This window comes from Emys orbicularis, chromosome 13, assembly GCF_028017835.1.
Source record: "Emys orbicularis isolate rEmyOrb1 chromosome 13, rEmyOrb1.hap1, whole genome shotgun sequence".
In the NCBI taxonomy this organism is placed as follows: domain Eukaryota; kingdom Metazoa; phylum Chordata; order Testudines; family Emydidae; genus Emys; species Emys orbicularis.
This window is the reverse complement of record NC_088695.1, coordinates 33,309,206-33,331,974: the sequence shown is the minus strand read 5'-3', so window position 1 is coordinate 33,331,974 and position 22,769 is coordinate 33,309,206. Positions and strand designations below refer to the sequence as shown.

The window sequence follows — 22,769 nt, the reverse complement described above, 5'->3', positions numbered from 1 at the left end:
TGAAACATTTCACCGTTAAGCTTCCACACACCTGCCTGTAGCTACACACATACCAAAGATATAGAGCCAGATTCTCCTCCTCTCATTAACACCTATGTATATCAAGAGCAACTCCATTGATGTCAACGGAGTCAAACTGGTGTAAAGTCAGAGGCCAGTCAGGCCCATATTTTTGTGCAAACTGCAGTGACAAAAAGGAAGTTGTTAATATTGTTCAAGTAACTGCTTGAGAAAAGAAATTTGAAAGTTTGATTTTTAGAACTAGTAGCAGCAGCTGGGCCTACAATTTAATGTATAATGAATGTGCATTAATAAAAGTTAGATGTTGAGATGTCACTGATTCTTATGAGGTTCACATGCAGATAGGATGTAACAGCAAAAAAACAAACACATAAAAAGGAAATATGCATGGCAGATAAAATTAAGGGATAAGCAAGCCATTACTTTACCCTCCTTGTAACAGAACACTTCCAGGCCCCTTTGCTTTGTGGCAACGTGGACCTAAATGTTGCACTAAGGTCCCTGGATGTTCAAGCTTCATTTAAATTAAAATGAGGTTTTTAATTTATTAAATATGAACATGAATAAAGCAATCAGTAGAGTGGGTATTTTTATATTATACTGGCTCCACATTTCCAGCTTTCAGTACTCTGAAGATTTAGTTATTTTTGAGACAGACAGGATTGCCGGATTCGGCAGACAGGGTTGCATCGCTTTGCATTTGGTTTGTGTTTTTAACTGCAGTGGGAAATATGAAGCCTTGATTATTGTGGCAGTACTTGAGTTTGGAAATTTTAAAAGTTTTTCTACAGCTTCCACGTCATGAGTTTGCTGGACTCAAAGAAATTCTAACAATACTGGGGCTAGAACTTTATAGCAGCTACTTAATTAAAGGGACAGGCAAAACACAAACAAACTTATTCCTATTTAGCTTTCTTATTAAAAATAATCAAAACACCTCCTTGAGCTAGTGCTAAACTGTTTCCTGTGTATTAATAGGGCTGAAAACTGTTCAGTTTTGAAACTGTATTTACTGGCAATAGCTTTCAGATCAACCTTTCCTGGTAAGATCCAGCAATAGTGTTATCATTGAGGTCTCGCAGAGAACATTCTGCCTCACAGTTGGAGCAAAAATAAACTTTGTTGAAAAAGTATGAATGCCAAAATAAAGTGGTAGCATCATGGTATGAAGTGGGCTGAATATATATTTCATTAGCGCACTTATCAGATATTCACAACTCCAGACACCTGGTTAAAATGCTCACCACTGCAGAGCTGCCAGTGGGAGCAGCACAGTGCTCAAAAGATATGAAGTCTGTAGTAGTACTATTATAATAACCAGAGGAAAGCACTTTTTCAGGGCCTTTGCTCTTTGGGGATGGAGAGGGATGCTGAAAGTAGAAAGGCCATTTCTCGTACCTGCAATGCTAGGTGCGGATGCAATGCTGCTGAAAGAGCTACTGTAGCCGGAGGCACTAAGCGGCCAGGCACTCGATGAAGGCAGCGTGGCATTCTGAGATGATGTTGGGGATGACCCTGCAGAACCAGCAAAGAAGCAACTAAGAAAGATGGGCAAAATGGTATTTGCTGCAGAATAAGCAATTCTAACTACATCATGTGCAAATACAAACCAGGCAACCAGCTTCCTCTAACCATGAATGAAATGTTATAGAAAGCATGATAAAGTGAAGCAGAATTCTTCGGTATAAAAGAAAAGAAAGCTGGCACCACAGTGGCAAGTGTGTTGGTGCCCATGCAGAAGACAAATTTTGGATTTCCCTTAAGATTATCTGACTCTTGGGACATCAGAGTTAAAGTTAGATCTGAAGGAGGGAAGCAGTCTATTTGCATTTTAGAACATGCTTATCAGCCTATCCAAGCACCAGCAACTGTGGATGGATATGAATGTATATGTAAAACCAACCAAATATCCTTGATACCTAAAAATTGCTGAAGTAAGCACTTCTCCCCATGCCCTAATGCCCACAAATACCATCAGGTATTTTGCAAATTTAGGTTTTGCAGCAGGTAAAATAAATGTGTATATCATAACAATGTTCTAAAACTAGCTATATATCAAAGGAGCAATCGTAAGAAACAACTTGAAACCATCTTGAGTTGGCAAATCATTCTACAACGTGTGTCCAACAAACTCACACAAGGTTGCCTTATAGGAATGTTAAACATACATCCAAAACCTTCCTACTCACTAACAAATATACCATGTACCAAAAGTAGGGACTGGAACACGGAATAAAATACCTTCAGAATAGTCAGAACAAAGAATGGGAGGCTATGAAGTGAAAGTATCCACTCCAGCAATCAACCACAATTAGCAGCATATTCTGAGTTACTTTCATTATTCAAAACATACTTACACATACTGTGTGTACATAATATATTAATTCAGAAAACACAAAATTGTTTCTCTTTACAAGGTGATATGCTATACAAAAGCCTCACTCTGATGCACAATTAGGAAACATTCTGTTTTGTATCTTTATTGATGATACAAGAGACTAATGATTTATACAGCACCCAGAAGATAGATACTGCAACTTGACTTTAACGTCAGTTTGACTGAAACTGAATAAATATGTGGCACCAGTGGCTGCTGCACATCTAAGCTCCTGCCATCAAACAGTTCCTTATACAAAGTAGAATGGAAACTAAGAATACAGCCTAAAGATAGATTGCTAATCAGTAACTGAGGCTCTCACAGTATAGTGTCGGTACATATTAACACTAGCAGGACGCACATGCTCTCTTGCCATTGAGTCGGAACCCTCTCGAAAGCAGATGGGGTTGCACAATGCTTCCATGCAGAATTGAACCTTCAAGACCTGAAGGCATGGAAGGGATCCTCAGCCATAACTGTCCCTCAGTTCCTTCTATGTATTCAGAATCTAAAATGAAGACATAGAAGAAGAATGGTGGTGGGAAGTGAGGATCTATGGTTACACTACAGTTACTGGTCAATTATCTTTCTTCTTTCTGTTTGTCAGTATAGCTCCCCAATTTCAGATGACTGAAGTACTGGTATAAACATAATACCCCCACCTTTTTTTTAAAAAAAAAAAGAGAAAGTGAGTGTTAGGATCAGTTATAGCTCAAAAGAGCTGATAAACTAATTGGGGAAGTTTTCCAGAACACCTGGGATCCCTGCTGCTATTCTGAGTGAGCCTTAGGAAGCTCCCTCTCAGACATCATTGTAGGGAGGCAGCCCATCTATTATGGGTGAAGTAGCTTCCTGGAAAGCAGGGGTAGCAGAACCAGTAAGGGAAGTTGGGGTGGTGGGATGGACAGAGGGAAGATTAAACATCGAGATAGAAGAAGGGTTCAGATAGCCATGTCAGCTTACCCTCCCAAGATAGAGAGCCAGCAAAAGTCCAGGGCGTGGGGGGAATAAACAGCCACACTCCCCCAAACTACCACAGGTGTCATTAGGGACAGGAAAAGGGGGAGATTAAAGGAAATTTCAGCTGGTTTTCCTAGATGATACAAACAGTCTAGGGGACTGACTCACTGATATGCTTAGTTCCGTCCAAACTGCAACTTAACACCTGGGTGAAACTTCGGATAGGTTGTGGAACCAACTTATCTTTACAGAATGCTATGTATGAGGGATCTATCATGTGAGTAATTCAACACTGTAACAACTTACCAAGGGTTGTGCTGGATTCTCCATCACTGGCAATTTTCAAATAAAGATTGGACTTTGACCTTGTAACAGTTGGATGGGTCTCAAACTCCCTTTCTGATGGCAGCAGAATGGACACCAAAAATCCCTGGGCCAGAGGCCTCAATTTCTAGGATACCTCAAACTGCCTAATGGTAACGGGAGACTGACATTTCAAAGAAGGTGGGGAAAAAATGGACAGGACAATCGTGAGTGACAGCTAATTCCTCATCTACACTACAGCAACAGAGATTGAGTGTTAAACTGGCATTGAGAAGGTTGGCAAGACAACAAAAGTTGAACAAATTGCTTAGACTTCACCCGTCCAACCTTGCTGGGCACCAACAGACACACCAACACAGAGGAATCTGTCAGTGCCAAGAAGCCTCAATGCCAAGGTCTCTGCTGGTGCTAACCTACTTTCAAAACAGACCCTTCCTGGGGGATTCCGAAATACCCAGAGGAATAGTCATGACCAAGGTTAAGATTTTGTCACTGTTATTTTTAGTATTTTTAGGTTGTGGACAATAAACAAAAATGCATGGAAGCCCATGACCTGTGACTTTTATTAAAAATAATAGTGGGGGAGGGGTGTGATGCAGGGATGACTGAAGCCCGAGACCCATGGCGGGGATGAGAGCCTAAGCCCCACTGCTGGGGGGGAGGAGGGGATGTTAGGGGGTGTTCCAGTACCCACTGCCAGCAGTGGCTGAGGATCGTGCTGCTTCTGCCACCCCACAAACAGGGCTGAAGCTGAACGGAAAATGTCACAGAGGTTTCTGAAAAGTTACGGAATCCGTGACTTCTGCGACAAATTCTTATATTTAAGTCATGACTTTTCATTTTTATCTTCCTTTTTATATCAAGGAGTAAGAAATTAAGGCCAAGCACAACACACTGCCCTTCCTCGAGTTTATTTGAACCTGAGGATTTCTAGGAGCCATGATTCAGAAATCTATTTGGTGCCAAAAATATCCAAATGATTCCAAATGGCTAGGCTTTTTAACTCAGAGCAGACCATCCAGCAACGCTTTTCCAAGAACAGGGAATAAAGCTTGGCATCCGCCTGCTTATGGGTATGAAGGATAAAAGGACTACAAGCTATGCTCTGACCCTGTGAGTGACCTTCACTGAGGTACTTTAGGCATCGGAAATGCTGGTCTGTCAGTGTCTTCTTTGTACCACAAGATGCACAGCTTTTAAGTCCATGTCTTACACCAGGGCATGCCATAATATAATCTCAAACTCCAAGGGATCTGACCAGGGTTGAAGGAACAGGTGCTGACAAATGTGCTCCGAACTGGGCATGGGACCAGACACCTCAGTACTATGCAATGACAAAAGCTATCCAAACATCTAAGCTAACATTACAATGCTAATTCTTTACACAAAATAAAGGAAAAAGCTGATGAAGGAAGATAGCATGTTAGTGAGCCCCAGAGTCACTGCTTTCCATAGGATTTTGTCTCAAAGGAGCATGTATGCCCCTAGAATGGTAATGCATATTGACAATCCATTTAAAAGAGAAGAGAAGATTACTTACTGTAACTGGAGATTCTTCGAGATGTGTGGCCCTATCTGTAATTCCACATGTAGGTATGCATGTACGCCATGCGCCCGAGTCCAGAAATTCTTCAAAGCAGCATCCATCGACCTGAACATGCACAGTAGTTTCCCTTGTGCTCCTGACCAAGGGTATAATGGGCAGTACGGGTCGATGACTCTCCAGTTCCCTCTTACCGCAATCCAACAGGATCCAAAGCATAGGTGAAGGAGGGCAGGTGGTGGAATACAGATAGAGACTACCCATCTCTAAGATCCTCCAGTTGCAGTAAGTAATCTCCACTACTTCTTCGAGTGCTGGTCCCTATGTGTATTCCACACATGGGTGACTAGCAGGCAGTGCTCAGAGTGAAGGAGGGTGCAAGGAAGCTGGTAGCCCAGAGAGGGGTGCCATTTCAGATTGGGGAGGGCAACTTTAATGGTGATTCCAGGGGCTACACTGCAGATACAAGTAGATTTCAAAAATAACCAACCACCACCACTACCTTGCAGGCTAACTACTTTAAACCTTGTAATACTCCAACCATTTGGATGGTGCACACGAACAATATTTTATTACACCCTAACTCAAAGACTGTTTCATAGTAACCCACAACTGAAGCACTTTTCATAGCATCGGTTTTTGTATTCTTACTTTTCCAATGCATAAATGCTTCATTAACATTCTAAATTTAGTAGAATTTTGATGAACCTCAGGTTTATATGAAGGAGGTCAAATTATATTGTTCAAAATCTTGTAGCAGTAAGATCAAAACTAAAAATGAAACAAGATGGCTCACATTCTGTTCTCATTTATATAATTCCAAATTCAGAATAATGGTTGAAATCCATGCAATTATTCCAGATTTACAGCAGTGCTAAGGAGAGTGTTTGTTAGTTGCAATTTCTGTTGGAAACTGTGCTAGAGACAGCTATGGATAGGGATTCTCTGGTAAAACCCCTCCCTAAGTGGCTCATTATATTGAAGAATTCATTTAGCACAACTTATTGTAAGTATTAAAGTGTAGCTAAATTACTAGAATTTACTTGATTATGTTTCTTTGTAAAACTTCTGTAAAACGAAGATTGGAACAAACATTACCTCCCAGTAACATCAGACCTTTGTGTAGGACCAATTGCAATGAATTAACTACAGTAAAAGGTCCATCTGTATGGAGATCATCCACAACAGAACCCTTTCATTGGCCAGGAGGGACAAGCCATTTAGATATAAAGTTGAACTTAAATACATACACCACAAGTTATCATCATCCAATACTTGTGCACAGGTAAATGAAGGGGCATTCTGGAGCTAGCTCTTGCTGTTTTTGTTGAAACACTGGCGATGAAACGAGAAGCTGAGGAGATCTAAGAAGAAACCCCTTTGGATAATTCAGAACTACACCACTGTGTTGCTGCTGGACATCACTTACCCTCTCCCATCTTTTTCCTTTAATTTCTTTAGGGCACTGTTCTAGGCATTTTAGAAATAATGCTACATCATGTAAGTAAAAGCACTGGCATCTGGAGTCGATGTGATCTCTGCTTGGTCGGTAAGTTGAATGAAGCCATGCTTGTAGTCCCCGCAAGCGGAGTCTAGTGAATGGTGTCACGTAGGTGCATGTGACCATGTGGCCTAACAGAGAAAGGCAGTGTTGCACAGTAGTTCATGGTCTGCATGTAATGTCAGAGATCAAGTTGCTCATTGTGTGGAACCTGTCTGCAGGAGAAATGCTTTTGCAGAAACTCAGTCCAGCTGGGATCCTATAAAGTTTATTGTCCTCGTAGGTCATAAAATGGACTTTTCTTTATTTATGCAAACCCCTAAGGTAGCAAAAAGGTGCTGAATAAATTCCATGGCTGACATGATTTCCTGATGAAATTGGCCCACCAGGAGTCAGTCGTCTAGGTATGGAAACACGGTGTAGAGCCCTGGCGTTGCTGCTACTACAGCAAACGCTTTTGTGAATACCCTGGGTGCTGCAGCAAGCCCAAAAGGGAGGACACAAAACTGGTAGTGATCTTGGGTGATTATGAAGCATAAGAATTTCCTGTGAGATGCATGAATATCAATGTGGAAATATATATCCTTCATGTCGAGAGCCATGAACCATGTTCCCTCCTGAAGGGAGCGGATTATCAATGCCAGCGTAATCATCTTGAATTTCAATTTCAGAATAAAGACATTGAGTCGTCAAAGGTCCATGATGGGTCTCCATCCTCTGTCTTTTTGGGGGATTAGGAAATATGGGGAGTAAGAACCCTCTTCCATGGTATTGAGGTGGGACACATTCTACTGCTCCCTGGTTTAAAAGGGATTCTGATGAGAGTGGTCCCTGCAGGGGGATTGGGGAGGTGGATTGTGAGGGGAGAAGGAAAGAAACTCTATAGAGTATCCCTGATGTATAATCTCCTGGACCCAAATGTCCATGGTGATCTTGTTCCAGGTGTGGGTGAAGAGGATAAGATGACCTCCAAACTTGACAGGGGAAGGCGTAAGTGGCATGAACAGTGGTGAGCAAGTCTCAACCTGCATGTAAAAAATGGCCTTTGGCCTGAGGTTGGGAATAAGCAGAGGCTGTGGAAGTAGGAGCTGCCAGAGGCTCAGGTGGACACTGATAATATGGAGCATCTGCAGGGGGTGGTTGTGGCCTGAAGGGCTGTCTCTGGTTCCTTCTCCTGGGGGCTGAAGTGTAAATCCCCAGGGATCGCAGAATGGACTTTTATTTAAACAGGTGGGACCTGTCGAAAGGGAAGTCTAAGGATAGTGTTTTTGACCTCTCTAGGAAAGCCCGACAATTGGAGTCCCTTTGCATGACCAGCCCTGTGTGGCCAAATTTCTGGATGCAGTATCTCCGGCATCTACTGGAGCTTGATAGTCAACTTTGTAACTAGTTTTCCTTTGAACAGGAAAGCTTGGAATTGGGCTCGGTCTTCCACTGGGAGCCCATAAGTCTGACGTAGGTGTTGAAATTGTGTTTTGTTAATAAGGCTTTGTAATTAGCTAAATGAAATTGCAGACCTGCAGAGGAGAAGACCTTCCTACCTAGGAGGTCCAGTCTCTTTGCACCCTTCTCTACCAATGTGGATGTCTGGTAGTGCGACCTAAGTCTTTCTCTGGCCGCCCATACCACCAGTAATTTAGGGGCAGGATGGAAAAATAGAAAGTCAGCTCCCTTGGCAGGAACAAAGTAGCATCTTTCGGCCGTTTTTGGCATAGGGGCACAAGATGCACGTGTGTACCAAACTGCTTTGGCTGGATCTAATATAAGAACATAAGAACGGCCATACTGGGTCAGACCAAAGGTCCATCTAGTCTAGTATCCTGTCTTCCGACAGTGGCCAATGACAGGTGCTTCAGAGGGAATGAACAGAACAGGTAATCATTAAGTGATCCATCCCATTGCCCATTCTCAGCTTCTGGCAAACAGAGGTTAGGGACACCATCCCTCATAGGGCTTCGTTGATCGGTAGGGCTACTCTGGCGGGTCCTTGTGGTTGTAAAATGTCCAAGAGTCAGCATTGAGGGTCCTGGACCTCTTCCAAAGGGATATGTGGATTTTTAGCGACCCTTTGCATTAGCTCCTGGTATTGCTGGTGGTCATCTGGTGGAGAAGACAAGAAAGGAGTGATGTTATCATCTGGGTGATAGGTATAACCTATCGAGTGCCTGTCGGGACTCCTGTGCCTTCTCGGAGATACTGATGCCTCCATCTCCTCTGGCTCTTCTAATTCTGATGACGATTCCATCAGCATTGGTGGAACCACTGATAGCAGGCACTCTTGTCTGGGGGATGTAACTACTCCTGAGACATCGAGAATGATTCCTCCTCCAGGGTAAGGACATTCCTCAGGGATGCAGGGTCCAAGAGGAGTGGAGACTGCAGGTAAGGGAGTAATATATCCTCTGGGATTATGAAGGTCTCCGTATGGCCCGGAGTTCGGGGAGTTCCAGCTGGGACACCTGAAGGACGTGGCTCATCTGTTGCCACTGGTCAGTCTTTGGGTAAACGAGGTGGTACCAATGAGGGGCCCAGACACCACTTGTAGAAGGGATTGGTGTGTAGCTGTCTTTCTGCTTTGGTCCCACTGTCACTGCTGGGACCCTCTTTTTTCGTGCCTTGCCCTCCAACCTGGGAGTCTTTGTCAGAGCCAGTTCCATGGGTTCCATTTGTGATGTCTTGCCCAACCTAGATCAGCTCAGGGAGGAAATGGGTTTCTTATGAACAGTCCTCTGACGGGATCTATCCTTGCGCCCATGAAAGTGTCTCTTACTCTCATGGGGAGCCCTGTAGGAGTCGTCTTTGGTCTTCAGTGGTAAAGGCTTTGCTCCAAAGCTCGTGCCTGGAGGGGTGCTGCTAGTCAGTTGAGGCCGATGTACCAGGAGGAGGGGGGGGGGGGAAGGGGGGGAAAGAGAGAGCGAGAGCATGGGGCCTCATCCTCCTCCATCAGAAACTTCCTAAGACAGAACTTTCATGCCTCTCTAGTTCTGGATGGAAAAGATGAGTAGATATTGCACTTTACTGATATACTTGCTTCACCCAGGTGGTACCGGCACCACTGATGCTTGTCACTAATGGAGAAGGAATGAGGGCAGGAGACGCAACTCTTGAATCTCGGGACTCTGGGCATAGTCCCAGGACCGGAAAGGATTGTCCCCCGAATGGGGGCTGGGGTGGTGGGGAACTTATCCTACACCTACTATAAACATATGCTAACTAAAACTAATAAACTAGATATAAAAACTATTTACAACAAGATTACTTTACAGATTATACACTGAAGGAGGACATGATTCCAACTCAGGCCATGAGACAGTAAGAAGGAACTGGAAAGGCATTGATCCGCATTGCTCCTTATACTCTCAGTCAGGCGCACAAGGGAAATCACTGTGCATGTGTGAGTCAGTGGACACTGCTCTGAAGAACGTCTGGACTTGGGTGCATGACATGTATGTGTACCCATGTGTTGAATACACATAGGGACCAGCACTCGAAGAAATAGTACAATTATTTATTCATACACTATTTAGGTAAAGGGTTAGAATACATTTTCTAACTACACAGATATGAGACTGGCATGATGCAGAACCATGAATTATTATATATAAATGTACAAAGTAGACAACCTCATCTTCAGTGTCACACCAATGTCTAATGTTGGCACAACACAAATAAAATACTGGATGCATCAGAATCTCAACTATAGCTAAATAACTTCTTTAAGCCTACCTGATTAGCAGTGTAAAAATAATTTAAAAATTTTTAAATTCCCCTCCCTTAAAAACACCTAAAGTCATTAAAGAGTTAATTCAGTATTACTCATGCACACAAATAACTGAAGTTTTAGCTTGAACAAAGACTACTTTCTGACAGCTTTCCATCTGATAATGACATAATTCAACATTACTTAATGCAATTACCCACCCCCTATCCCCCCGGTCATCTCTCACTCCCTTTAAGTTCCACAGCCTCTTACCTGACATAGCTTCAAGTTCCACTGCTCAGAATAGGAAACTTGCTTCAATGATAATTATGATTCACAATCTAGGCAAACACCCACAAGTGACTATGATAGCTCAATCTACATTTTAAAGTCCTTACCGGTCCTATTGACAGCTTGGTTATAATTCTGCTCTGCACATTATAGTGTTCTATTAGACTGCTTTCTTCAGACAATTTACATATTAGGTCACAGCATGACGACAAAACAACTAAGCTACCTTTAGTTTTGTCTATTTTCCAAAGCTATGGACCCCTGTTGAGATGTACTAAAGTCCAATGACTCAATATTTTAGGGAGGATCCCTCTTCATTCTGGTGTAAAACTTATGGGGAGGGGGATGGAGGAAGGTGAAGAGACTATTTATATACAAGAAGTTTTTTCCAACTCTCTCTTGGCTGATTTTAGGGATGTACAAATACATCTTCTCTTTCTGCTTGATCCTGTAGTGAAGTCACAAATCATGTTTTCGTGATGTCAATTTATTGCCATGGAAAGAATCGTGATGTCCTGATTTTGGCATTATGACTTCACTGCTGTATCAAGTAGGAGAAAAGGCTGGACTGTGTGGAGAGCAAAACCAAACAGCTTTAGTTTTTAAATGTAGTAAGAAATCTCCTGGAAAACATGCAGATTTATATTTAAGCCTGAGAGTTATCACCAGTATGAAAAGTGGTAAATTTCCAATAAGAAACCAGGAACCTCCAAATTCTGACTTAGTGGGCCAAAAATTTCCAGACTTATAATGGAAATTCAGCAGTAGCAACAAAGCATGAACACTATGAAATCCATCTTTCATCTGCACAAAGGTAGTACAGACAATTCTCTACTGAACAAAAATATACTATATACACAACACAAGAATAAGACAAATATCAGAGGGGTAGCCGTGTTAGTCTGTATCTACAAAAACAACAAGGAGTCCAATGGCACCTTAAAAACTAACAGATTTATTTGGGCATAAGTTTTTGTGGGTAAAAAAACACTTCTTCAGGTGCATGGAGTGAAAATTACAGATACAAGCATAAATATACTGGCACATGAAGGTACCTTTTGTAAGGTAACTCCCTTCTCTTCATGTGCCAGTATATTTATGCTTATATCTGAAATTTTCACTCCATGCATCTGAAGAAGTGGGTTTTTTACCCACAAAAGCTTATGCCCAAATAAATCTGTTAGACTTTAAGGTGCCACCGGACTCCTTGTTGTTTTTTAGGAATAAGACAGTTAGTTAAAATGTTTGGAAGGAAGGGAAACGAAGTGAATACAGAGGTGCAAAGTGTTTGTGACTTTTGCTCTACCTCCACTCTTGAGAAGATAGCGATTAACATCTTGTATGGTGGTATTAATGGTAGGCCCAGTCGGAACGCTTCCAGGAGTGACATCTGGGTCATTCTCAGGGTCAATATTCTGCAGTCCTTTCCACGGCACTCCAGGATGAAATTCTATTTTAAAAGAGCAGAAGCAAGAGTCTATGAAATTATTATCTTTCGCTCTAAGCTCCCACACAAGGAAAGACACTGATTCAGTAAATAAAACCGCACTAAGATTCAGTGACATCAGTATTTTTAAGGTAATGTTTTTGTGTTTTGTTACCTGGTGGCCAGTTAATACTGGAACCATTGGAGATTTTATCACTATCAGTTTTGGCACGTGACCAGCTGTGAGGAACAGCTACAGGTGGACTGGCTGGTGAATCGCTGTTTTGGATCAGATCGTACCGTCCATAAGAGTCATCAATGGAGGACTTTCCTGGAGGACCAATACTTAGACCTCCAGGAATAGCACCTGAAATGATAGAAGGGAAAAAAATAATTTGTTTAGGGGGCAGGACTCATTCTTTGGCTGCTCCTTTCATCTCTATTATATTTGGTAATTTTTCTTGTCCTTAAAACTTTCTGAATTTTAAAATTAAGTAATATAATTAAAATATACATACAGTAAGAAAACAAACAATCACGCAAGATTTAACACAGCTCAAGATAGTCTTTCTTAGCATTCCCAGGAACTGAATCTGATGAAAACATCAGTAGCACATCAAACTGTAAGTTAGCTAACAGCAATTCAGAGAAGATCTCTGTCAAAAACAAGCACAAATGGATACGGTGATTCTGAATAGGAATTACAAAACAACAAGTTAATGTGGGAAGCAGAAATATTTGCAGGTTAACAGCTATCATTGAAGTGAAATGATTTGTGCTGCTAATGACAAAGAAGCAGAACACAGTAATCTTAATAGAGCACAACTCTGAGCAGAGCTGGGAATTTAGGACTCAAGATTTTGGAGGTGGAGTTGGGGAAGGAAGTTAAAATGCATTACAGTTAGGACAAAGTGATGCAGCTCTGTACTGAGGTACATTGGCATTTCTGGGAGGGATGTTTGCATAATGCCTACCACATTAAGGCTGGTTCTAGTTGGTGCTATTATTCACTCATTTTTCTGAACTACATTCACCAAACCAAAAACATTTTTAAACAAAGCTTTGATGGAAGGTTCCATGTATTGCAACCATAATGACACAGCCTATACCGGAAGAAGCTCTTTAACAGTATTACTTAATAGTTTATAATCTGAAAAGGTATTTTGTACCAGCTCTTATAACAGAGAATACCTGGAAATTGGGTTGCTTTGCCAATCTGACCATCATGTCCTAAGAGTACTAATTGATAAACATAGATATGACATACCGTGCTTGCTAGAATTCTGGTCAAGTGAAGAAGCAGCACTAGATAGATTATCCATTGAGTTGGGGTGTGTCCACTGAGGAAGGCGAGACTGAGACTGAGAAGTATCCTTCACTGACAAACCACCAGTAATGTCCATGCTGTTTACATTCATGTTCGGATTCAGTCCAGCTAAGGGGAAGCAGATAGGTTGTTACATATTCCTAACATTTATACTCCCCCAATCCCCAACATTAATTCTTGGTGCTTAATGATCCACACAAATGAGTTACTGAACTTTAGATTTCAGATAGAAATAGTTCTGTATATACTGTATGTCAATTTACCACAAGCTGGTCTCAGCCTGCTGCTCAATAAATTCTACTCTTCTAAAAAATATCACCATATAGTTTCTGCTAAAACTCCCACTAACTTCAGATAAAATTAAACCATTTGACAGTGAGAAAAAGAACCCACTGTAGGGATGTATTTTAATGCCATCGGCATTTCCACTTTAATTCTTCCTAGTTGTCTCAGAAAAGGCATTTTGCATTAGAATTCAAAATTAAAACAAGCAAGGAATTTGCAATGTTCCATCACTGAGACAGATCATTCCTGACAACTTTCCAACAAACCCTTGTTGGGAATTCATTTTTTGGACTACCAATGTTTTTTAAAATGATTAACACCTCAGCCACCAATTGCATAATACTGATTTGTTATTCGTTAAGTTGGTGCTCTTCTACTTAGAGTCACGTTTAATGCATTTAAAAATTATAATAAAGACTAAATGATACATTTTTATAATCAATACATAGACAGTATTCTAGGGAAGAACTTTTTTATCTTTCCAAGATGGGGATCTCTGGATTTTCAGGAAATGATTCTGAAAGTTAACAGATCAGAGGGTGCTGAGCACCTTTCAGGTTTAGGCCCTTCATATATTTATGAGCACCTTTTTGACCTTGTGGTGCTCATCATTCTAGTATCTAGCATACATTAATATACCCTTTCAGCTAACCTGTAAGATAAGTATGTATTATCAACCCCACTTTACAAAGATTAGACAAAGGCACAGATAAATTACCCTATTTGCCCTATGTCGCACAGGAAGTCTGGCATAGACAGAAATCAAATACAGATCTCCTGAATCCCAGTCAATTGCCTTGCACACAAAACCATCCTTAATATCCTCTTGGTGCAAGTTTTAGTAAAAAACATATAGTCCAGTTAGACTGGAACTAGTTCACAATCACACTACATTCTGCTGATAAAAATAAACACATTGACATCTAATGCACTGTAATCCAGTTTAAAGAGGAGGGCGGTAGCAGTGCTGGTAGGGCATTTTCCGTAAGAGATCCTTGACTTTGGAACTTTTTTCCCCCCTTCAGTGCACCAGAATCAAGAATTAGCTTTCTAAGTATGCTGCAAAGTTCATAATTTCTCTCAGGCTTTTGGGGGAGTGAGTTGAGGTAGGCTATGATGATGACTAGGTGTAGGGCTACTACAGTGATGGGGATAAATAATTGTAATTTAGTATAGCAACTCAACATGCATTTCATTAACATGCTCTTTGTAGATTCTCTCTTGTATTTTATATTTTTAGTACTGTAATGCACCTAGAGCAGTGGTTTTCAACCTGTGGTCCAGGGAGGGAGGGAGGGAGGAAGAGTGTGGGTGTGGGTGTGTAATGTTTAAGATTTCCAAAGCGGTCCAACACCTCCATTCAAAATGTTTTAGGCTTCCACAAATGAAAAAAGGTTGAAAACCACTGACCTAGAGCAAAGGATACGTGCTCAGAAGCTGAAATAATTAAACATATAAACACCATCCCCTCTCTTTTGTAAGTGGTATCTTAAATGAAAGAACACTTACCAAGAGGGTAAGGAGCAAAGGTGTTCGGTGAAGACTGTTGCTCTTTGGTCTGCAGGTCAGGTAGGCCGGGAGCCTGGGGATGGGGTGAAAAGCTATCCATGGCTGATTTGCCTGCAGAGGGGTGCAAAGATAGATGTGGAGGGGGAGGCTGCTGCTTCATAAGCAGGGCCTGGGCCAGCTGGCGCTGGTGCTGCTGGATCTGCTGCTGCATGTTATTGATTGTACGTGCAACCTGGCAACAAAAGACATTAAAAAAAAAAATCAACAAAAGCTAGATAGTACAAAGGTACACAAGCCATGTTGCCCCACTTTCTATACTGAATCAACACAATATCCAGCCCTTTGAAACAAAGTATTAACTGAATTAAGAGTTCAACAGCAGTCTTTCAAAAGTGAGGAAAGTAGAACTGCATTCAGTACCATTGGTATTCTTCTCTTTCAATATAAATCCATGCAATATAGTTTGGTTTACTTAATGCTACTCTAACTGATTTGGAGTAATGAATTAGAATCTTTATAGGCAGCTGAAACCAGAATCTAATGTTGAAATCAAGTGTGCAGGTTAAACTTACTTGCTGCTCCTGTTGTCTCATAGGTCCGGAAACATTACGCTGAGCCTGTAACATCTGTTGCTGGATTTGTAAACGTTGGTACGCCTGCAAGTAGGAAACAAGGAAGGTCAAAAGTCATACATTAAAAAAACTAACATACTTGTTTGAGGTGTGTTTGTAAGTTACAAAATATAAGGTGTTGGTCCTGTACTTAGCGGGGAAGGAGAGCTAGTAATGGCTGACGACAAGAAGGGTGAGGTGTTTAATGCCTATTTTGTTAAAGTCTTAATTAAAAAGGTAAATTATTACAAGATTCTTAATACAATTAATATTAGCAAGGAGAAAAAACACAAGCCAAAATATGGAAAGAATAGGAATAAAAACTATGTAGATCAGTTAGATGCACTCAAGTAGGCAGGGCCTGATGAAATTGATCCAAGGGTACTTAAGGACCCAGCGAAACAATCTCGGAACTGTGATAGAGATATGGTAGATCATCTATGAGAACTAATGGAGGACGGGTGAGGTCCCACATGACTAAGCAGCAGTTCTGCAGAAAAGGACCTGGGGATTACAGTGGATGAGAAGCTGGATATGAGTCAGCAGTGTGCCTTTGTTGCCAAGAAGGCTAACAGCATATTGGGCTGCATCAGTAGGAGCATTGCCAGCAGATCGAGGGAAGTGATTATTCCCCTCTATTTGGCATTGGTGAGGCCACATCTGGAGTATTGCATCCAGTTTTGGGCCCCCCAGTACAGAAAGGATGTGGACAAATTGGAGAGAGTCCAGCGGAGGGCAACAGAAATGATCAGGGGGCTGGGGCACAGAGGAGAGGCTGAGGGAACTGGGCTTATTTATTCTGCAGAAGAGAAGAGTGAGGGAGGATTTGATAGCAGCCTTCAACTACCTGAACGGGGGTTCCAAAGAGGATGGAGCTCGGCTGTTCTCAGTGGTGGCAGATGACAGAACAAGGAACAATGGTCTCAAGTTGCAGTGGGGGAGGTCTAGGTTGGATATTAGGAAACACTATTTCACTAGGAGGGTGGTGAAGCACTGGAATGGGTTACCTAGAGAGGTGGTGGAATCGCCATCCTTAGAGGTTTTTAAAGTCCGGCTTGACAAAGCCCTGGCTGGGATGATTTAGTTGGTGTCGGTCCTGCTTTGAGCAGGGGGTTGGACTAGATAACCTCCTAAGGTCTCTTCCAACCCTGATCTTCTATGATTCTATGACTGGAGAATGGCAAAAGTAGGACCTATCTTTAAAAAGGGGAACAAAGACGACTGGGGAACTATAGACCTAACTTCGATACCTGGAAAGATACTGGAACAAATTATTAAATAATCAATTTGTAAGCAGCTAGAAGATAACAGGGAGATAAGTAATACCCAACACGAATTTGTCAAGAACAAATCATGCTAAATCAACGTAATTTCCTTCTTTGATAGAGTTACTAGCCTAGTGGATGGGGGTGGGAGCTGTAACCATGATACTTTGATTTTAGTAAGGCTTTTGACACAGTCCCCACATGACAGTCTCATAAGGGAAATGTGGTCTAAATGAAATTACTATAAGATGGGTGCAAAACTGGCTGAAAGACCATACTCAAAGAGCAGTTATTAATGGTTTGTTGTCAAATTCGGAAGATGTATCTAGTGGGATCCTGCAGGGCTCTGTCCTCGGTCTAGTATTATTCAATATTCTCATTAATGAAGAGTCTGCTTATTAAATTTGAGGATGTTACCAAGATGGGAGGGATTGCAAGCATTTTGAAGAATAGGATTAGAATTCAAAATGACCATGACAAATTAGAGACTAAATGTGAAATCAACAAGGTGGAATTCAATAAAGACAAGTACAAAGTACTACACTTTGATTTTTTCCTTCCTAAGGCACAACTACAAAATGGGGAATAACTGGACTGGCAGTAATTCTGCAGAAAAGGGTCTGGGGGGTTATAGTGGATCACAACTTCAAAATGAGTCAACATGATGCAGTTGCAAAAAAAAAGTCTAATGTCATTCTTGGGTATATTAACAGGAGTATCGTATTTAAGACATGGGCGGTAACTGCATACAAGACCAGGTTCTCACAGCCTTACATCAAGTAGTACTTTATTCCAAAAGTTGTTTCATTGATTTCAGTGGGACTAGTTGAGGAATAAGATAATAATCATTGTAAGTATAAGAATTCAGTCATGAAGTTTTGATTTTCAGAGCTGTTTTTTCAAGCACTATACTGCTCAGTTATTAAAGAGAGTGAATCTAATTTTCCTCTTAAAATTGAGAAAGGCAATCAGAGACTAACAGTAGTAGCAAAGACTCTAACCAGGGAGGATTTCACTTTCAATAAAAGTGAAGTGTTAATATAAGTAATTTTTAAAAATAAATCAGCAGTTTTACTCCTCACAACTAACAAATAAAACTCCATGGCTACAGAAAAATCTATAGCCCTCAAACAATATTTGTAAAGAAGACATCACCAAGCCACATATTACTAGTGCTATTTGAGAGCATGCTCTACACTACACACATCAAAAATGGAGACAACTGACTTGCTAATTACAGCTACTAGCGTGAAAAAGACAAGTGTCCTTAGTATTAAATGACAATACAGAAAATTAGTCACTGTAACAATTAAGGAGCATTAGGAAAAACAAAACATGATTTTATTTCTTGAAGAATATGTAACTATCAAAGGAATAACTAACTATCTAAAAAAAAAAAAAAAAAAAACAGTAGCATTGTCCTTTTCATTTTTAAAACTAAGCTGGCACTTCTCTTATTTTAAATGTGATGTGCAAATCTGAAGAAATGTCTTCAAGTCTGATTTACATCATTAACTCACCAGCTGCAGCTGATAGAGCTGGTTCAACATCGTCATATGCTGAGGATTAATTGGCGAGGTTAATAGTGCAGGGTTGAGACCAATGTTTTTTGCTGCAAACTGCAAAAGCTGTGCTTGAACCTGGGAAACAGAATATGGCATATCAGATTTAAGCACGGTATGTTCGCTGTTAAAACTGCCCGCTATGTAAATAGCCAGTAAGAGCCACAAATCATCAACAAAATAAATTTGCAATTAGATGAGTTGTCACCAGTTTTAGGAGCGCTATATCAAATATAAACCTTTACAAGAGGGTAACTATATACACAACAATAACCACAACCAAATGTGTTTTTCTGATGGATGCAGAAACAAAGAAAATAAAGAGTTTTTTAATGGCCTTTCTGTTATCAATGCTGGTCCAAATCATCTTGTCATGGTTACTTCATTATTTAGAGTTTTTTCATATTGAAAATGTTCTTACTCAGTATACAGTCGCTATGAAACAAAGAGTTGACAGTTTTCTGTGCTGTGCAATTCAGTCTAACCTGAGGGGATAGAAACTGAGGCACTTGAGCACGAAGACTAGGCTGGGATGAGTTAAGAGGTTGCACTGGCGGTTGCTGCGGCTGTTGCATGGTCCTGGCTTGTGCTGCTCCGCTATTGCCAAACATACCCAGATTGCCACTCGGTATCTACAATATGACAAGAAAGATGATCTCATTTGGATGCAACATTCTACAGACTCCACGACAGTGACATGCTTGTGCTGCCTTTTACTCTCAAAGATCATGATAAGCATAGACAATGAAATGATCACGTACAGGCTTATATCTATTTTGTGGAAAGTTTTACTTAAGATCTGGTTTAGACTTTGGCACCTAAGTAATAGTTATATATCCAAAATTGACATTCCAAGCCTGCTAAAGTTTTGTACAGTTGTTTGAGTGGCACCAGAAGGTTGAATATTTTCCAAAATAAGTCAGTATGACTCTAGGATGTCATCCAAGGAACGAATAATAAAATCATCTGCCAAACACATTTCTGTGTCCATGTGAAGAGGCAAAGAATGAAATCATTAAAATCCTATCACCATGCATGATTGATTTATCTAAGTAGTTTCCATACAGTCCCAATACACTTCTGTTTTACAAAGCTGCTGGTAACGTATGTGCTATTAGTGCAGTCACTGTTCCCAAAGATGTGCTGGAGAGCTACTGCTGTCAGAAAAAAAGAAAAGTGGTTAAGCATACTCCACCATGCTCAAGCAATGCCACAACAGAATGCTACAGCATTTTTCTGTATTCTTCTCTCTTTTCGTGATCAGCCATAATTTATGACCTCACAAACATTCATTGTTATAAATGTTCACTCCACTTACTTTCCTTTCCCCTCTTATTTTCAGTCCCTCAAATCCTCTTCCAACCAGGCAGATGAGACATGATTCCCGCCATTTAGCCTGCTAGACACGCTCACTAAAGAGATCTTTCCTCCCACATGCAAAAGCTAAGTCTGATCTCAACAATTATGGTAGAAAAACTTGATATAACCCCACCCCCATCACAAGGCTGCATCATCGATGAATAATCAAGCCAGTGAAGGCTAATTAGAAGAAAGTTTCTTTTTTAAACAAATATTCTGGCAATCAGCAATGCCTTAAAAATACAGAAACATTACATCAGTCATTTATGGTTTAGTCACATATACCCTATATATTTTAAGTTCCTTGTATTTCAAAATACAATGTCCAGTATTATAAATCTGTAGCGCTGCATTCTCCTCTCAGTGGATGAATACAAGTTTCAGGTTACGGCAACTACAGTTAAACTGTGGCTTTTAAAGTGAAATGTTTACAATGACATTTCATATGAACAAAATTTATTCATATTTGGAAATGGTGGTTTAAACTGAAAAAGGGATGAGAAATTCCTCTAGTAGTGAGTTCAAGAGAGCTGAAATTCAAATTGTGACTCTCCAAACAGCCTTACCTGTCTAGAAGAATTCAAGTTTTGCATGCCCAGCCCTGAGGCAATCCCGCCCAGGGTCTGATTAGGGAGTGCACTGTTTGAAAGGGGGAGCTTCAGGCTTGGTGAAGGCAAAAATGGTGAAGTAGTGGGCTCTTCCACTAGGCCGCCATCCTGATTGGAGAAAGAAAGGGTGAGCTGTGTGCCGTGTCCACAAGCAGACAGAGCACCAAACAGTTTCCCATGGGAATATAAAAGGGCACGGATGAATAAAAAAATCAAAATATTTAAAAAAAGGCATGAGTAATAGGGAATGGAAAGTATGGGGTGGAAGAAAGAAGAAAAAGAGAAACAGGATTAAGGTACTGTTCTTCTTTACTTTTTGCACATTGCAAATGTACAGATGCATGACCATTCTCATTTCCCATCCAGAGTAATCAGGAATTGGTGCTTATGTTAAGTTTAAAATCTAGTATGAACATGGTAAAACAAATTCCATGGTCTTGCAGGCATCTGCAACCCCATGAATCAGACCACTGCCATATAACTGCTTTCACAACTCATTCTATTCTCTCCTCTCTTGGCACCAGAACATTAAACAATGGAAAGAGTGCTGCGACAGCAAATTTCAGAAATCTTTCTCCCTGCAGTTTGTTTGCTACACTGTCAGAGAAACAGCACCCACTTGTGACGTGCACTTTGGAAAGCCAGAACCAAGGAAAGACCAGATGAGCTCATTTTACAGGTTCTTTAGCAGAATGCCATGTGATCACTAGTCTGGTTTCAGTTCCAAATCACAACTCAGCTGTTCAGAAAGCATGTTTGCATTAATCCTCTTTCCCAATCCAGTTTCAACTGGATGATAAGACTTGTAACCTTGTTTTAATTTTTGTGTAGCACTGACTTACTAATATTCATAATTAAATTCTGCGTGTGTGTGTGTGTGCGCGCGCGCGCAAAAAAGACATTTAAAAACTTCTTATACCCTAAGTATGTACTCTCCCTGGTAAGTGATTAAAGTGCTGAGTCCCAAGAAACAGGAGACAAGTTTTTAGCAGTTAAAAAAAAAAAAAAAAAAAAAGGTCTTTTGCTGCTCTCTAGCATCACAAAAGATAGCGGAAAGAGGAGCATATCTAGGGGGAACTGCAGAGAGAATACAGAATTGATGGACAACATAAGCAGTTATTCGGATAAAGGAAAAATAGAGCCTCTATAGCAAGTACTGTATTAGCCATATAACTCTCACTGATACTGGCCCAATATCTACAGTCATTGCAGTAGGGTGCTGAACACCAGTGTAGCATAAATTCTGGCTTAGATGTTGTAAGACAGGGCTTTGATATCTGGTATCCTACTGCAAGCATAATTAAATACTCTGTGTACCAAATAAAACCCCAAAATTGTGCAAAAAATATTCTTAAATTTGCAGTGTGCAAAGATAATTATAGCTAAATGAGTGGGATATTTTTCAGCCAATGCATTCACTTGCTAAAGCCAGGCTTTCCCACAGGTGAGAAGGTAGGTAACATCAACTGACATTTTTCTACTCAATCACTCAGAAGACTGCTAGATATTAAGGAATATCCTTTATTCATAAAGTGGACCAATCCTCTCAGCACACAAATAAAGCACTTAACAGTGGGAATTCTCAGGAAACTTTATGTTCTAAGTTACCCTGTAAATATGAATTTTCAATAGCAGTCCTTTGTGCAAAGGAAAAGTTTGTTTATCATCAGTCAAAGTGACATTTGATTTGATGTTTGAATATCCTGAAGGGGATGCTGACATTTTCTAATGATATCCCCAAGACCTTTCAGCTCAAGATGTTTTACATTCTACTGGACATCAGTCATACTCCACAAACAACTGCAGCTTGCATGACAGTAACAGGTTCAAAGATTTCTCATGCCTAGGTCATGGACATGTGTTAACAATCTCCCCTCCCCCCCCCCCTTTTTTTTTGGACTCTTTAAAGTGGAGATAATTCCCAGTGACTTGTGTGTTCTTTCTTCCAAGTGCCATTGTTTTCTATGCAAATAATAGCTACTGGACATAGAACAGTGTTGGCTGAGAGAGTAATGGATGTAACCACTAAATATTGCCAAAAGCAGAAATATCTACTGCCACATTTTCCCTCCTCATTTAAAAATATGTACAGTGATTGCA

At 40.7% G+C, this 22,769-nt stretch overlaps 1 protein-coding gene across 1 annotated transcript in view; it reads right to left on the bottom strand.

The window, feature by feature from the left end:
• The window catches only part of TNRC6C (trinucleotide repeat containing adaptor 6C), a 200,569-nt gene that overhangs the window by 8,721 nt on the left and 169,079 nt on the right, over nt 1–22,769 (bottom strand). The window contains exons 11-20 of the mRNA XM_065415656.1: nt 20,628–20,777; nt 19,188–19,334; nt 18,661–18,780; nt 15,837–15,920; nt 15,265–15,496; nt 13,411–13,578; nt 12,319–12,510; nt 12,024–12,167; nt 2,760–2,906; nt 1,420–1,536 (exon numbers count right to left, since the gene is read on the bottom strand). Coding sequence (XP_065271728.1) covers nt 1,420–1,536; nt 2,760–2,906; nt 12,024–12,167; nt 12,319–12,510; nt 13,411–13,578; nt 15,265–15,496; nt 15,837–15,920; nt 18,661–18,780; nt 19,188–19,334; nt 20,628–20,777 — 1,501 coding nt within the window. The remainder of the gene's footprint in view (nt 1–1,419; nt 1,537–2,759; nt 2,907–12,023; nt 12,168–12,318; nt 12,511–13,410; nt 13,579–15,264; nt 15,497–15,836; nt 15,921–18,660; nt 18,781–19,187; nt 19,335–20,627; nt 20,778–22,769) is intronic.